This window comes from Triturus cristatus, chromosome 10 (assembly GCF_964204655.1).
Source record: "Triturus cristatus chromosome 10, aTriCri1.1, whole genome shotgun sequence".
Taxonomy (NCBI): domain Eukaryota; kingdom Metazoa; phylum Chordata; class Amphibia; order Caudata; family Salamandridae; genus Triturus; species Triturus cristatus.
In genome coordinates this window covers 813,271,139-813,289,470 of record NC_140593.1, presented here as the reverse complement: position 1 = coordinate 813,289,470, position 18,332 = coordinate 813,271,139, and the positions used below count along the sequence as shown (strand labels likewise).

At 44.0% G+C, this 18,332-nt stretch overlaps 1 protein-coding gene across 1 annotated transcript in view; it reads right to left on the bottom strand.

Moving 5' to 3' along the window:
- LOC146790048 (nucleoside diphosphate kinase B-like) overlaps positions 1-11,515 on the bottom strand; it is a 59,025-nt gene extending 47,510 nt beyond the window's left edge. Inside the window, exon 1 of the mRNA XM_085628385.1 lies at positions 11,144-11,515. Coding sequence (XP_085484511.1) covers positions 11,144-11,273 — 130 coding nt within the window. The 5' untranslated portion in view covers positions 11,274-11,515. The remainder of the gene's footprint in view (positions 1-11,143) is intronic.
- Between the last annotated feature and the right edge of the window lie 6,817 nt (positions 11,516-18,332).

Genomic DNA, 18,332 nt, shown 5'->3' with positions numbered 1-18,332 from the left:
GAAAACATTTTCACTAAAGGAAGAATACTATAAGAATGAGGGGTCGATTAGGTCGTCAGTTGTAAAGCCTGCAACGTTAGATCGGAGGCTTTACGACGGAGATCGGAGGCTTTACGACGGATATAGTCGGTTTCACTTCCGACCGGCTGATTACGATACAGCCCGATAGTCATTCCGGCTGGCTTCCGATTGGCTGAACTTGGTCAGTCGGAACTGGCCCTCAATCCATATCAATGGCAGTTTACGCCATCTGAATTACGATGCACGTTTTCCAGCAGGGTTTCCATGACAGTCTTTCCAACATGGAAACTCCGTCAGAAAGCGTGCTTGGGGGCCCCCAAGCAGGGCCCCCTTTCCCTTGCGCCTCTGGTTGTGGGCCAAGGGACAGCCATGGTGCCCCCCTGTAAATCCCTGCACCTTGAGGGGCCTGCGAAGGGGTGCAAGGATTAACACAATCTCCCATTTCTCTATGGGAGCTTGTGATACAGCTGGTTTCTGGCCATAACACAAGCTCCCATAGAGAAATGGGAGAAAAATCGACTGCATCATAATTAGGCAGTTGGGATTGCCAACCGGAGGTCGGTCGGTCCCGTTTCCGCCACGTTTGACCTAAGAGTCAAAGCAGAAGGTCCGTCTCCTGCCATCCTACCAATAACTGAGGACCTAAGAATGATTTTAACATAAATTACCCGTGCTCATAAGAGCAAGTAGCTCCAAAACATACGTTGCTCTTGATTCAGTGAACCCCAAAGGCACAAATCTATACGGATTTGTGTTCCAATTCAGCTTTAAAGGGGAATTTCTAAATTAAAATCCCCGCACCAGCTAGTAAGTAAAACCAATATAATTGCGTTGCAGCCCGTATTGGTGGGAAGGCGCAACCAGGTCAGTGGAATAGCAACAGTGACATAGGCCATAAAGCAAGCACAGAAAATGGCCCACATTCAATGGTTTGGTAGTAAAAAAGCTATATTGTGGTGCAGGGGACTCCTCCAAGCCCCCCCCCCCCCCATGTCACTGAGGCAGGTCTGTTTAACCAGCTCACGCCGCAGGGTATCCACATGGGCCCCAGTGACCTCTGAAGTCGCCATAATGGCTAATGCGAAGCGAGATCCTCTGGCCGTTCAGTCACAAGAACAAATCCGCACAGCACGAGACACCAGGCTCTGCCTGCGAGTGAATTAGTATTAATAAAGAATTTGATTTGATCAGGAGAGTTAAGTAGCGTCAGGAGGATCATGAGCACGCCATACAAAGGCATAGTGGACACCAAGAGGAAACGAATTACGGTCTTATAAAGGCCATCTTACAAAAATGAACAGAAATGCAACTTTTATGTCCTTGCATGACTTTCCTGCACGCGTAAGCAATTTATCCCAAAAGGCCATCCTTTCCCAGTCTCACCGGAGTTCTGTAATGGGAACAGTACACCGCCCACTTACCCACCAGTTAGGCCTATATCTGTCCCATCTCAGTGCCCGCGGGACAGGCTCAAATAATTACAGAGCTCGACGTGTCCTGCACCAGCGAGGCCCATCAGATAAACCTGAACACCACCAAAGAAGGATTCAAGATAACATGGTGTCTAACTACTGAACATGTAAAGCGCGTCATACAAAAGAAAGAAAAATAAATTCAAGATAGCACTGGAGAAGAAAAGTCGCAGTGGTTTTCTGTGGGTGGCAAACAGCAAATGTCTTTCGTGGGAAGCAAAGTCGGGACCACCCGCTGACCGGTGCCCGGCCACAGTGGAGACCATAGGAGAAGAATTTAATTATTAAGGCGTTTACAGACCAGGGGGCGCCGTAGTGCAACATCTCACCCGCACATAACTAATAGAGGATACAACATGGGACCCTAGAGGACGAAGGGGGAACATCATTTTCGAGCAAGGACGTTACTGTGTTTTTTTCTGGCCTACATTTACAAGCAGTTATGGCCACTCATTAATCATCAAGTTACAAGGCACGACTGAACATCTTTTCGAACCTCGTGCACACAGAGGTCGAAGCGGGCGGGATCGGAGGGGCGCGAAGTGCCTTTACATCTTTGATTCAAGAAAAACGCTCCCCTACATTTGTTTAAAAAGAGAACTGTCCAGGGACGGTTAATTCCGGTAGTTTAAATGCTTCAGCTGAAGTGTCATTCACCGAGTCTCGTGCTGTGAAACGGAAGCCGGAGAAACAGCTAAATAAGAAACATGCCTTCTTGCCAGGGGGGTCTGCTTGTTTTAAAGAAATGCAAATTTCTGCAACCAGCGAATTCTGCAAATGTAAGGGATGCCTGAAGCGGGTACTGGCTTCAATTGATCTAATCACTAGAAGCTTCGTGATGACCCCCCCCCCCAAAAAAAAATATTTTTGAGAGGTAGTGCAAAGAGCTGTGAGGGCCATGGTTTTAATTGCAATTGTATTTATCCGGCACTTACTACCACCGACAAGGTGTTGAAGGGACATTATGTATGATAAAAAAATTAATGGTTTTACGTACAGCCTGGGTATTACGAATATCTTTATTTTGTAAACACCTTTTTGTCTTAAACCTTTTTGCTCCATTTGTAGCAGTCTCTTTAAATTAACGTATTCTCAGTGCTTTCTATCACAAGCTGTGACCTCGTAGCACTAAAAATACACAAGGCGCTATTCTCCACTGCATCACCCACAATTTTATTCTGTGGCTCTCTAGTTATAGAAACAAACCTATGCAGTGCATTAGCTAATAGAGGTTTCATAATTAGGGCTCCCGGTTTTATGGTATTTTTTAATGACTTTTCTGTCTATCCAAATTTATTTTCCCGCTAATTTTATCTGTATTTATCCATATTTAATTTGGGTTTTGTGAAAAAAATGGAGCTGAAAATTGCATATTTCCACTTGTGTTTAACCGATAAATGTTCACTAATGGATAAATGCCTGAGAGATTTCAATGATATGAAAACCCAGAGACAATAAATCAAAGCACTTCTATGAAAAACATATGCATATCAGTATCAACCTTGTGCATATATATCTACTGCTGTTTAACCAACTTGACAAAAATTCCTTTTTTTTCTTTTTTTTTTTTTAAACTCCCTTGCCTTCCAATCCGCACAGCTATACGCTTGGCATCCATGACTGACAGCTCTTAGAAGCACTCCAAAAACAACCCAATTTCCGTTTTAATCCACATTTAAAAATAAATACAGACAGGAAAATGAATAATTTTCTGTCTGTATTTATCTGTAAAAAAAAAAAAAATCAGCAAAAATGGAAAACAGGGAGCCTTATTCATAATGTACTGTAATGCATTTCCAACTAACATCTTTTAAAAATGTATTTTTCATTTAAGTTGTGCTTTATTGTATATGTAGTTAACTGATGAAAAAAAGACCAAAAAAGTACAAATACTTTGTTTTTTTAGCCACACCTTTGACCCCGCCCCAATTGCATGCACCATCACAGGTTCCATATTTTTTAATGCACTTTGACCATTGCGTGCACATCACCCAAACGTTTCCCACACGGATCACCCTATAAACCCACGCTCTACCGTCAATACAAAATAGAGCACCCTCTTAGTAGAATACTTGGAAGCATGGGGGTAGGGCAGTAGTCCTGGATTCGAGGCGCTACAGCATGTTGCATAAACTCAAGGACCAATCAGTAACAGTCCACTTGAGCTGCGTTACCTTTCATCTCTACCTCTTAATGGTACCCCTAGTTGTCCTGCATGCTGGCCACAACTTCTCTCATTGGTAACCCCTGAAATCACAAAAACAATGGCAACGGTCAATGGGAAAACTGGGGATGAGGCTAAACTTGCAGGTGATTCAGCAGGGGAAGAGGTACACATTTCCTGTGCATATGTTGCGCTCGCACCGAATAAAATAAACATTCTTGGAGCAGAACAGAGGTGCATAGCACTGCCTTCTTTCGTGCTTTTTACGTGAATACCACAAAGTGACGAGAAACCAGAGTGAAGTGGACAATGACTACTTTTGGGGCTTCATTCCTTATCCTTGAGGTTGCCTGGTGTTGAAATTTGTACAAAGAGCCCACACGGTGCACATCCAAAGGAACAGAACTCGTTTCAAAACCGCTGGAATTATAAGATTCTATGGACTTTCCAATTTACAATGACTCGCACACGAAGGGATAGTTGTAACAAAGTCCATCCCAGATCTTCGGGGCATCTCTCTCTCTGGGACCTATGTCCGCTCAGGACCATAAACATAAAAAAAACCTCAAAATGGACAACCTGGTGCGGTATCCAGCTGTGACCATAAGATAGATGTAGGAAATCCTCCTTTTCTGTATGGTAAAACCCGGACATTTAACCTACTGCCGGACCCTTTAATTCTGCTTGTATTAGAATTTTGTGCACGTTACCCTTGCTAATCAGTACTAAACAGTGTGCGCTCCGCCTTTAAGCATGGTCAAATGGGCATATTCCTAACTGATATATCTAACTTACCTATAAGTCCCTAGTGTATGGTACACAATGTACCCAGGGTCTGGAAATTAGATGCCATGAGTGGATTGCAGCACCTGCTGTGTCATTTACTACAATGTCAGGGCAAACATGCCTTCAGGCTTGCCAGTGTATACCAACCACAGCAGGGTAATAGCTGCAATTCGATCAGTCAAAATAAACTCTTCTTACAGGTTATACCCCACCTTTTAAATATTAATAAGTCACCCCCATGTAGGCCTTGTTGCCCACAAGGTAGGGTGCATGGTATTTAAAAGCAGCGACGATTAGCAAGTAGGGGGGGGGGGGGGGAATGTGTGATCGGTGCGTACATGAATGGTGAATGGTAAGTGTAAATAAAAAGAAATAACCACTTACCTTGCTTGCTGCATGACGTCCGATGTCCTCCACACTCCATCCGTATTCTGCTCGGTCTCCAGCATATTCCCCTACCCAATCCTGACGCTGCTCTCACCAGCATGAGGTCAGGGCCAGGACTGGAGTGATCGGCCTCTGTCGGCGCTCCCAAGTGCATTGGAGGCATGCATTTGGTCCAATTCAGCTGTCTTAAGACACCTAGGTTAAGTTTAAAAACGTGCATGGCTGGCTAGCCGGCGCAAGACGGCCAGCCAAAAAGCCTTGCATACTTTCAATTGAAGTGCACAGCTCACTGCGGCCACTCAGCAGCAGTTGCCCCGCCCAGGCACTCTGTTCAGGATGGGTGGATGACAAAAAAAAATGGTAATAAATTAACTTTATTAACATTTTATTTTTCATCTCTGGGGCTTTCCTGAGGGGCACTTGTGGTAGCTGGGTGACGCTCTTCCACTTTCATGGAGAAGCCGCTCTTTAAAAGTAAGACACGTAGAAATTTAATGTTAACATGTCCTTTCAGTGACTCATATACAAACGGTATTTATTTTTTTATTTGTTACTGTAGCTGGCCTACTTGCTTTGTGTAGACAACCGGAGTGCAGACTGAAAATTCTAAATATGTAATTCAGGAAAGGGACTAGCTAGAAAAAATAAACATTTTTTTTTATAGTCAATAGAAATCCAATTCAATGTTCTAGAAAGATTTGTAATAAATATGAAAGAAAAGTAACCTTTAGAAAGTGACCTTTTCAGTGCTTAAAATTCCCGGTTGCTAATTTGTACTGGCTCTTAACCTTCTACTAGCCACTAATTAGCATTTGAATCAGTGTGAAAAATGTGAAACGACTCCCAGAGCAAGCTATAGACTGACCTGAATAAGCCGGGATGACTCCTCTGACCCTTCCAAACTATGTAGAACCTGACTGGAAGCATCCTTTTTGACAATAGTGTGTGCAATCCTGCTTAAACATCAAACCCTGCTCGACAGGTCTGCTGTGTTTACATATTAAACTTTAAGGAGCAATTGAAATGAAGTGAAACCTAATGGCAATATAATGCTTGTGTATCCACTGTCTGGTTGCCGAAGGTCTGGCTTTGATCCACCAGACTTCTGTATCTGGATAAACAGGAGGTACTAGGGCTGTTTCAAATTGGATGTTGGTATTTGGTTTAGGAAACACTACGATTACTGTAGCACACTGCCCACACACTCCTTCAGCCCTCAGTCCCACGTTTAGTGTGACCGAAGACTTTTGCAATCTTGAAAATGCCCAAAGTGGTTAGGGTTGGCCCCAAGAACTTTAACCCAACTGGTCAGGACATGCCCAGGAGTCAGTCCCATCTATTAGCTTGTGCCAGGCATAAATGTGGCATCTCCTGATACCCACCGCTGGACACTTCTTGGACCTGTGGAGGATCAGAAGAACATACCTGGACCTCAGGAAGAACTGAAGAGGACTGGACCTGCTGTCTGTGACCGGAGAGGAGCCTTGACGTCCTGGACATTTTCCCTCTTGTACCCAGGACAGAGAAGAGGACTCAAAGGGCCATAAGGCTAACCCTCATCTCAAGCTACATGTCTACAACAAGCCTTTGCTGCTAGTGCCCAGCAGCAGCTGGACCTGGACTGGACCCTACTGTCGGCCACTGCTTGACACCCTGTGAGTCTCCAAGTGCTGTGCTTGAGTTCCTATGGGGCTTTAATGTGTACTCCTTCGGTGGATTGGGACTTAAAAGTATCAAAGTTATAATGTAAAACCTTTGACCAGAACGAACCTGGTTAGTGTATCCAACCCATGCTCTATCACGGTCAGTGTCAAATTGGCCTAGGTCCCGGTCTACCGTCACCATTGAATATCATTGACACTGTACTTCTTGGCGCTATTCCTATTTAAAACATTTTAAAATTAATCTCTCGATCTCACCTTATTGGATTTTTTGTCATTGTATTTATTACATTTTTCTAATTCATGGCATGGAAACACGACTCACAGTGGCTCAAAACAAACAACACCCTTCTAACCAAAAACATTTACATACTCCTCTAACCACACACCTTTACATGCTGTACTGTGCTACCTTTGTAAGCAAGTGCGTGTGTGCCCCACATAGAGGTCGTAAGCTCTATATAAATTTTGCAAAGCAATACACATGAACTCACTGCACTTGCCGCACAACATGGCCTTTGCCAAATAAAATGGATATTTCACCAAGGACAATCTTGTTTCCAGTTCACACTAAAAAAAAAACATAAGCCGAACACTCGGGGCTGTGTTGTGGCAGACCCCTTGCAAAGAATAGATGGTGACATTTCAGGTGATGATAGCTGTATCCCGGTATTAAGGATATAAAACTTTTGCCGAGACAAATTACTGTTTCAAATATCGAAATATTACAGAATGTACCACAATGCAGAGCATAATCGTTTTTCTTGCTACATAATTTAGTCAACAGACACAATTTGAACCCTTACTGTTGCAAAACTGTGCCTTAGGGCTCAATATTAACCCTGCAGTGGCCAAAGCAAGTTCCGTTACAATCTGATTTAGGGAGTCAGTCTTCTGCCTGAAAACTGGCACTGGAGCAGACTTTGAGGCGCCCCTACCAGCCATGCAAAATAGAGAAGTCCCCAAGGAAACCATGAATGCATGCTTGAGGTTTACCAATGCTCAATAGAAAGAGACTGCTAAAGACTTCACAGTCCGCATTCTATGCTATTCCACTTCCCTACGGCTCAGTGTAGAAAGTGCAGTGTCCAGCACACCCCTGGGAATGGTCGGCTTCAATCAACGCAACCACTCTAATCTCGCTCGGCAGGACAGACCCTGTGGAACATCAAGTGGAAGAGTGTACAAATCAAGAGAGGATAAAGTTCTCTTTTTTTTTTTTTTAAACATGAGGATTTTAAAATATTTAAGTGCACAAAATACCTATAATTTGCATAAATGCAAATCAAGTGTGATGCATATAATGCCTTTTATCACTTAATACCCAGTTTCATTGTTATAGACTGTTGCATTATCCTTTGTCCCATGCTGTATGCTACAGTGGGCGGGATAAAAAATATGAATGACACTAAAACAGACCAATGGATGAAGAGGCCTAGCTAGAAGCCTCTGTAATCATAAATACCCTTTTAATTTAACCAATTGGTCTTGGCGGTCGCCAGAGGTGATAAAGGGGATTGGGCATGTGAGAGTTCTACTGTACACCAGCCATGGTGGTGGGGGTGTTAGCCTTTGAAAGACATGCGTTTCACTTTACATCATCCGAAATGCAAAATATCAGACTAAAGTCCCAAACATATGGGATCCACTGTTCTACCACCAGTGGCATACCAAAGGTGCCGTGGGCATGGGTCCCAGCATAGCAAATGGGTCGCCATACTGCTGGAAGGATAATAAATACGAAACAGGGTTCAGTGCACGTCTAAAGCCTCCGGGCCCAGGTGCCACTGCACCTGCTGTGCCATTAGTAGCCAAGCCCCTGTATGCCACTCTTGGGCAGCTACGGTACGAAGGACACGAGCCACTACCTTGCTAAAAGCCACAAAACTACCAAGATGTATTGCCAGACTACATAAAGTATAATATTAAAATAAAAAAACAACTGCATAGTAAATTTCTCAAACTGCAAATAAAGCATTTCTCGAAAGTCTCACCCAAGACCGGTCCCCCAAAACAAATTTTGATTCCTTTTTTCTATGCGGCCAAGCATCTTTTTATATCACCAAAACAGTTTAATTTAAGAACATTTGGAATTTGGCTGAGATACTGGACCGGTGCACAATGCACAAGTTGTAGCTTCTGTAGAACTGGTGGAGTAAACTAGGAGTGAATGACAGGAGTGCAGGGCTGTACACCCGTAGCGACTTTTAAAGTGGAGCAAGCCATTTTTAATCTACCAGGACTTGATGGCGACCTAAATTACCATAAAAAACTAGGAGTATAGAGATAAACCCGTTGTGGGCAAACCAGAAATGAGAATCCGATCAACAGTGATTTCCATACTGGACAAGAAGACCAAGTCAATCCAATTCAGAGGTTATGTGTGGACAACCCTTCCTGAAGCCTCGGGCATTGGTCAGCAGCACCATTCTTCAATCACTGCTTGCTGCAGGGCAACCTCTGGCTCTGCTGACTTGAGAAAAAGATTAATTTTAGGAGAGGCTCAACAGCTCTAAAGGAAAAAATCTCAGGTCTTCGAGCCCATTGAGTTAGGTTACAGACCTTCAGGGGGACAAGTGTGATGCGCAGCATTTTTTTTCCCCAAGATAGTGTTCTGTCACGGTGCTTGATCTATAGCGTTCACATAAATATTCCAAACAGAAAAGCACACCTTTACATCTTATGACTGCACACACGCATATGTATGGTATCAGTCCGGTTTAAGGTGACAAACTCCCCAAAGTATCACTAATTTAATAGCTGAAGACAAAGCAATGACTTTTAGTGTTAAACAGAAGAAAGGTGGATGTAGCTTTAGGAGTTTCTGAACTGCACAATATGGTATTATGGTTGAAAAACCCTGGCTTCCCACTAGACCAAACTGTGTGATCCAAGAACCATCACTTTACTTCACTATCATTTTCCTTAACCATACAGTTTGAGATCAAAATTAAGTAATTTAGAGCTGTACAAAATCCTCACGTAAACAACAGTGCTTAACATTTAATAACAATATTGGCCATATAAATAGATAACATGATTAACTGACATTTTGAATAACTTATGTCAATGACGTCAGGTCATGGGAATGTGTCAATGTTTCATTAAAAAAAAATACTTTGAGTAAATGTCATTTAATTGTAGGAGTATGCATTTACTTGAGATGTTGAGAAATATTCATATTTTTTCATTTTAAAAATAATATTTGATACCTCATGTACATCTTTCGATGGCTCGTGCTTTGGCTCAAGGAGTCAAGCACGGGCGCTTCATAAATCTTATAGAATCCCCAAACTACTGGAAAACATCGGTGCCGTGTCATGCAGTTATTTGACTAGCCTTTGCTGAGATCACAAATATCAACTAAATTAGTTCCAGGTCGGAAGGAAATCAGCCCACTTCTTAAAGCAATGTACGCTTTGCTTAATGTGCATTTTATACTACCATTTATTGTTTTATTCGACATTAGAATACTTTAAAATATACAGTGTACTTTTAGCTAGGCTTGTATTTTCTGCACATACACTAATGTTTTAATTTGTGAAGATGGCACCCAAAATTTGGCTGCAAAATCGAGGATTTTCTTTCATGTGATGCTTATGCTGTCACTTCCGGACACACTGCTTTCAATAACAATATTATGCTTTGTCTATGCTTTTTAGTCAAGCCCGTATTTTTAGAGGACTTGACTCGCACAGCCCTAGAACCTACCACATCCTTCCTGAAATCTTTAGTAAAATGATGGGGCGGGGTAGCTGAGAAGGTTAGATAACAACAAAGTTGAAGAAACTTGGTTAGTTACAGCAAGTCGAAACGCTGATGTTAGGTATCAAGTACTAGGGGGGAAATACAATTTATTTCCATCTCCCTTGCGGGCGCTGTTCAACATCTGGGCTGACCAGTTGCAACCCCCACTAAATGACACGTTATCTAGTGTCTCCGTACATGCGGGTAGACAGAGCGGTAAACATCTCACATGGCTTCCCAGTGATGTGGCAGCAGAGCTTCAACCCAAAGGGAACGTCCCTGCGGAGAGCAGAAAGAAAGCAAGAAAAGTCGCTTCCATGCACTCAAAGTTAACTCAAACCGCAAAGAAATAGCTCACACACGTTCAACAGGGATTGAAGCATAAAAACACGAGAGAAGTTGGGTCTGCCGCACAGCGCACACCCCTCCTCCACGCAGCCCTTCTCGGGTGAGTACTAGAGAGGCTCTACGCTGTGTTCGTGGCCACGGGCAGTGAAGTGTTCGGGAAAGCGCCATGACTAAATGCAGACCATGGCGGTGGGGGATGGGAGCATCCGTGAGGAGAGCCATGCTCCGTTGGTGGGTAGCTCTGTACGATACTACCGTCTTCCGCTTCTGTGCTGGGGGAGGAGTAAACCCACCACACGATTAACTTGAGGAGGTGAAGCGTCAGCTGTTACAGAAAAAAAACTTGTTGCATCCATTGTGGAACCGGAGTTGCGCAGACCACAGAGTGATGTACAAACACGACCCTAAGTATGAGTTGGAAACATGAGGTTAACAAGAGTCATTATCAATGGGGGGGAGCAGAGTGTTGATACTAGGAGCAAATGGGCTCCCTTTGCGTGTTTTTCTAGTGGGACCTCTCCTCATACAGTCGCCCTCTAGCCTAGCGGCGCACTCACCGCTGCTGTAGCTTCTGCTCCAGTGTATCCTCCAGGCGGCGGCAGGCAGCCCCTGCTCCCACCCGGGCCCGAGCCGGTTAAAGCTCACCCGGAGGCTCCGGAGCAGCCCGCGCGGGAGGAAGACAGCCATGGTCCGCCCCGCTTCCTTTCTGCCCCGGTAACCCTCCGCTGACCTCTCCGGAGGGAGGAAAGCAGCCCTCTCCCAACTTCACGCTGCCCGACTCCCGCCAGAGTCGGCGCAGTCCCCTCCCTCCTTGGGTCCAGCCAACCCCTATCCACGGTTGGCCAGGGCAACCAGCTCCCACCCACCGCCAGGCCGGGTCCCCTTCATCCAGCGGGTCTCTCTTTCCCTTTGAACTCACTCGAGAGTCTGATGCAGCCAAGTAAGAAACAGTGCATTTCCCGTGTATTGTTTTATTATTCATTCTCTGCTTCACACAACTTTTTTTAAAAAACATGTACAACAAGCATTTACAATGCAATGGTCTCGGCATTGTTCAAGTTAGAGCTGTTGGCATTGCTCATGACATTATTCTTGTTTTTGTTTTTAAAACATTTAAAGAAACGGCATTGCCCTTTAAATGTGGCATTTGAGTTGGGCACGCCTAGAGCTGAAAATGAGACTTCCCCCCACTTCTTGCAGCTTGCTGCGCTGAACACAAAGCAAGCAAAGTGCAGGCATAGCCAGACGTCTAGGAGTCAACAAATTGCACAGGAACAAAGTCAGCACGTTACACTATGGCAGGCACAAAACCAGCCCACTGAAAGCAACCAGATACACTATCCAGCTAGATTCCATCTTTTCAAGCAACAAAGAGAAAATGTAGGATGGTGGAAAAAAGGCGCAAGATGTGGAATCACAACTAAACAATCTTGCTCAATGGCAACACCAACAGTCAATCGGCTGCAACTTGCAAGCTCCTAGTGGGAAAAATTGGGCGCCTGCACTTACACCTATTAATTTTTAACAAATTAAACACTGTTGACAGCCCCTCCGATCGTTGTTGCTTGGTAAGAAAAGGAAGTTGACAGTCTTAGCGTTATTGTTCTCTCTGTATGCAGAAGCAGATGTAGACGTTTATTCCAGTGTCACTATCTGCGTGTCTGACAAAATAGGTTTTATGATCCATGCTCGATGGCTCCCAGACCTGGAGGGGAAACCTCGGATTCACTGATACATGCCAATGACATTAAAATACCTCATCTATCTCGGAGTCATTTATAATCAGGTGGCAAGGAGAAGACACAGGTGACAGCACCGTGTCAATGCACACAAAACAGCTAAAAGCTGAGGCATGCGTCAGCTGTAGGTGGTGATGGGTAAGGTGGAACACAAATAACTCAAAGATTACTGCTCTTTGGGGTGGTAGTCAGTGATAGGTGACAGCCCAGGATCGACACTCAACAGTATCTCTCGGAGGCCGATAACAATCCCACAGAGTTGTGGTGGGGCATTGAAAGGGTTCCCCCTCCCAAGCGGACTCAACATGCTGGCGGCTACACAGGCATTGCTGTAAGTAGCTCCTAAAACTGTTGAAACAAGCACTAGGCAGCAGCACGCTTTGGAAGATGATAGGAAGTAGGAGGAGCATAGAAAAGTAACACGACAATGGAAATAAAAAGAGGACTAAGTAACGATTCCGAAACGTACTGAGCGAAACAGAAGAAGGTGTTATAAATATAGTGGCCATGTTTGAAATCTGCAGAGGTTTAGACCCTGTCTAACCGTATGTGAGAGAGGGAGGATTTGCGCTGTTAAAGCGAGCCCCTCTCTTTTTCTACATTCGCTTTGGAAAAAATTATCAATTTCAGCAACTTTCCAAACATGAGGAAGGCGATAATTATTCAATACGTATCATATGTAAAAATTACTACTGTCCTCTGAAATGCCATAGTGTTTAAATATAATAGACTTCCAGAACTTAATAGTTTTTGTACCCTCTTGCAGTCTTCTTAACTCTTCCCTCCGCTCTGATTTAGCCTCGTACTCTGTAAACTGCGGCCACACGTATTATTAGGGTGTATGTACCCGCACGGTAATTTAATTAGTGGAAACGTACTATGAATAGAAATAAACACACACACGCCTTTCCCCCTTGTTTAATGTAGTAATTTAGGCGTCTTTTGAAGTAACGGGGCATAGATAATTCGCATGTGTGCGGTTGAAAAGGGTGGGCTCGTATAAATCACTGGTTCGTTGCATCAGGCGACCCGATCCCATCCGGTTGGTTTTGTACATACTCTTCCTTCGAATCGCTTATTTTGTGTGGCCGTAGGTAATTTTGTGGTCGTTTTCCAAATAATTTTCCTAATTAAAAGCATTGTTTGGTGTAGAAGAGACATGACATGCTAGAGGTCTCAATCGTGATGTAATATAGTGCCACGTTACTTTTTCGCATCAGTACATCGTCTTTCTGCTTGAAAACTGCGTGTTTTCTCGGCGATTTCAGGATAGACCCGAGACCATCTTTTCATGAAAGCACCACCCAGTCTCCCGTCCATTTTCCTATGCTCTGTACGACGAAACATATAATTTAAAGCTTCCTGCATTAAGTTGGAGTCGTGCATTCAGACGCCACCGTGGTGCGACCCGTTAACCAGTAGTGTTAGATGTATGGCCTAGTCTATTTATAAGCGTTCCCAAGGAAACAGTGGCGCAGGGCGTGTGTGATCTTGGGCGAGTCACCCAGTTTTGTAATGAGAGAACGGCATTCAAATCACTGGACCCGATTCCCATGATAATTGTGTGGGGTCTGGCTCGCCCTCTAGCGACAGTGGATGTTTTGTAGCTTCTGCACTTGGTGATGGGCTAACATGTGGCTGCTGCCTTGACATACTGTGACCTCGGATGCCCCCCTCGGAATTTCCGTGCTGCGGATATGCAACGCTTGTTTTGCAACAGCCGATGGTGGTTAAGTGTTCTTACTGTCTCGTCTTCCTAGCCCCAAAGCAGGAAAGATGCTAGCATAATTACGGAGTCGGGGAAACCGTGCGGCGTGAAGTGACATGCCTTCTTTTTATGGAAACGAGACCAAAGGGGTCTGTCTGCCTGCAAGGGCTAGTGTGCCGCCGCCCAATATCGCCTCGCCCTATATGGAAAGTAGTGGGTCGTAAGCTCGTGAAGTATCTGTTTGCACCACGATCTGCAGCTGGATTACCCTCTTCGCAGTGTTGTAACCATCCTGGAGTTTTGTTTACTGGCTACACAATTATATGGATTTACGTGTTGAGCTGTACAGTTAATCGCCGATTTTCGTCGGGTTTTCACACGCAGCGAACTAACACAAGTCCGCGGCGTTTAAGTGTTGGTTTTCTATTAAGCCTCTCGGCATATAGATATTGTCAGTTTTTCGAGCAAGTGGTAAAAGGTACGGAGGATAACTTAATCCACGTGGTTGCAATAGAATAGCAAAACTACACCTGTTTACCCCCGACAACCCAAACAAGGCAGAGCAAAAGGCAAGCACACCACTGCCTTTCTCCGAGGCAAAGCAGAAATGCCTCGGAGAAACGCAGTGGCGGTTTCGAATTCGGGGGCGTGTTTTCCTTTACTCTCCTCTTGCCATTGGCTGGAGGAGATAATTAGACTTCTTGAAAAAAACACGCCCCCAAATCCGAAAAGGACGGGGCCTAATCGGAATGACGGACCTCTTCTCCAATGGCTGGCCAGCATTCAAGAGGCCAGCCAATGGAGAACAGGGGAGAAGAGGGGCGGGTTCAAGCCCCTCTTCTCCAAGTCATTAAATCTCGGATCGAGACTGCGCAAGCGCAGCCTTCGAGCCGAGACCTAAAAATGACTACTTTTTTCATATAAAAAAAAAGTTGCTGTCGAGTTTTTTTAAAGCTTTCATAAACACCATTGATGTATATTGACCAAAATGCCAGCAGTTGCGAAAGTGACATCCGAACCCTTTCACCTTAATGTCTTCACAGGAAGTGACATCATGTGATCTTGGACCCTGAATTTCCCCAGTATGAGATGTCACATGACCTTAACTCTGCTGACATCACAATAATTGACATCTCCAGAATAGCTGCATGCTTCCAAAGATAAAATGTCTATTTTCGATGCCACCTATATTAGAGTGCTGACATGATAAGCCATGGGAGCATTACCCCCCTTCTCTTTGTATTACAAGAAATATCATGCATTCGATGTAAGAAGACATAATGCCACAAAACGGCACTATGAATTTACATTATTTATACCACAATCTGCTATGATTTAATAGGTTCCCTTGGCATATACCACAACAAGAAACGTATTAATAAATCATAGGGGAGGATGGGAAGAGATTTAAAAAAAAAAAATAAACACCATATACTGAATATGATTTATGTTCCTGGCTTAAATGATCACTTATTGTTCATTTATTTTGATTTACGATCACTTGCAAAGCACCATCAGTCATTCAAAGCACAGAGGTGAAGGTTTTATTCAAAAACATGATTTTTCATGTATTCACCGTACTGAACATTGCTTGTTTAAAAATGTGTTGTTTTTTAGTTAATTTTTAAAATGTAATCCATAGAGTTCACGTTGCACTGCAGAATTTATTTATGTTACAAAGTCTAGAATCCTATTGTCCCGGAACCTCTGAAAGCTGCAGGAAGTAAACAGTGCTTATCAAGAAACTGTTTATTTTCTTGCAGCTGAGGGTGATGATCATCGAATGTCACATCTCAGTTCCGGGTGCTCCATTTTTCATTACACTAATAGTGATTAATACTGTGTTGGTCATTGCAAGTGTAATACAATGGAGAGAAAACAAGGAAGATGGAGCCGTCACCCCTAAGGATGAGTCATGCCTTTGATCTTGGCACTCTTGTTGCGACCTCTGAGGTTAGGGTTTGCAAAGGCAGTTCGACAAGCCTACAAAAGGCAAGCCAGGAGTCGTAGCTGCGACCCCTAAATGTCATCCATGTATAACACTTAGACGAACTCTCGTGTAGTTTCCACCCAGCAGTAGAAACTGTGTGTTTGGGGGCAACATAAACATAGGATGATGCCAGACTGATTTAATTCACCCCTGCAGGATAGGTGGTCCCTTGGACCAGTTTGCTGGCAGTACCACCTGTATCCCCCCCCCCCCAAACCTAAACAGGGAGCGAACAGTTCTGGCAACCACTGAACATGACAACTGTTCCCTCAGGAACCGTGGTGACAGACGTCCAACTTCTCGCTCAGTCGCTCGTGCTCTCTTTCACTTAGAGAAGTATACAAAGAATAATAGAGGGGCGTTTTCCATATTTACTGAACCGTAGTGATTCTTGTATAGAATATATGGGCTGCGATGATTAATAGAAGCAGACAAAATTATTCTGAATGTCAGCACGGTGAACAAAATGAACAGCTCAACCATTTTGTTGATAACTTATATATGCATACATATACAATAGCACAACTATTTAGCAAGCTCCTAAAACAATAAACCCTGACCTACGTGTCTAAGGTGCAGATATATGTTTTGCCAAGAAGTCCTCTTCTGGATGATCTAACACCATTACCTGATGGGTAAGAGTTTAAGACCCAGTCTTGGTCACAAACTGAACACCCCTCATGGAGATGTCAGTCAGCTGCTAGGAGAAAGCTTCAGCATGCGGGGACCCCCTCAAAGTCAGCAGAAGTGCCTCCTCTGATTAAGTTAGGAAACAAAAGGTTGTATACAGAAAATGGTAACCTGGCCTGAGGCCGAGATCGTGATCAGCTTGCCATTGTTTGTATTTCACAGGGACTAACTCAGGCACATGCCACCCACTCCTTGTACAAGTGGCTAAGAAGCCATCTAAAACAAAGCAATATAATTATTAAAAAAATATATAAAAATACATAAGCATATTTATAAAATGCTAAAAGTGTATATGATAAAAGATAATAAAATCAGGTACTCAAGCTATTTGGAAGTCCAGAACATAAAGCCAAATGTGTTAAAAGTATAAAATGGTATTAAAGAGAAGAGGCAATCTAAAACAAATTTGGAAGTAAAAGAAAAAAAACAGGCCGAATAAAAAGTTCCCACCACACAGGCATCCAGTTGTTTGCAATCCCGAGTGGGAGATTAAACATCGCTGTTCCCAGCTTCCGCAGACGACTTTCCCAGAGGCATACCTTGGAACAAGTCAATGGAGTAGGTATGTTCCGATCCAACCCTCACAGCAGCCTTTGAAGGAGTGTATGATGCCACCCAATGTTTTGTTGAAACAGAGCTAAGATCCAAACCACTAGGCATGGAGGCAACCAAGGGTAGCTCATATAATGCGGCCAGGAGCAGAGGTGTCCGCAGGGGACAGCTGTTCAGATGGGCCTTCGGCGGTTCCACCAGCACGTGCAAGTCCGAAGTTTCAACTAAGTGTGACCCCAAGTCTATGGCACACTCATAAGTGTATAGAAGGCAGCGGAACACAGGCTGTACGCAATGAAGCCATACAGGCCGGAAGGACCGGAACCAATGCTTATCCAGTTCTTAAAGCAGAGGTACTCCAAAGAAATCTACCATGTGATCACAGCACAGTTGGACATGAGGTAGTGCCAGTTCCATTTTAACTTAAACTGGCACATCCATTGGGGAGAAAAAATACTAAAAGCAGTATCCTTGCAGCTAGGAGCAGGACCAGAGGAAGACCTCCAAAAATGCTTCAGAGGACGAAGTGGATGAAAGATGAAATTATTCCAAAAACAGTCTGGAAGATGCATAACAACGCAGAGCCTATGCTACTTAAAACCCCCTAGAATTCCAGTTGCATTGCACATATAAAAAATAGGATGAACCTGCTCCCCAGAATTTTGTGGGAAGTTAGTACGGAGGAACGCCTGTATCTCTGAAGAGGAACGCGCCACCTGAAGATCAAACATCTCTGACCGAAGTTAAAGCCACATCTTTTTGAAACAATAAGGCTTTCAGTTTGCTCAGGGGGTACTTGTGTGCAACGTGTTACAATGGAGGAGACAGTCACCACATAGGCAACCCCTGGTTTCATTCCACAGCAACCTTTATGGTTCAGCATCAGGTAACTCCCACTTGAGAGCAATCTGAAAGTCAACGTATCATGGCTGCAGGAGACCCTTTCAAGTGGCAAAACGGGTTCACTATCGACGCATTGCATGCCCCGTGCAACGAAAGTCCTTGCACACCAGGGACCCATTTAAAGTATTCTCTCAGCTAAAACCATTGAGAAAAACTTCAGTGTC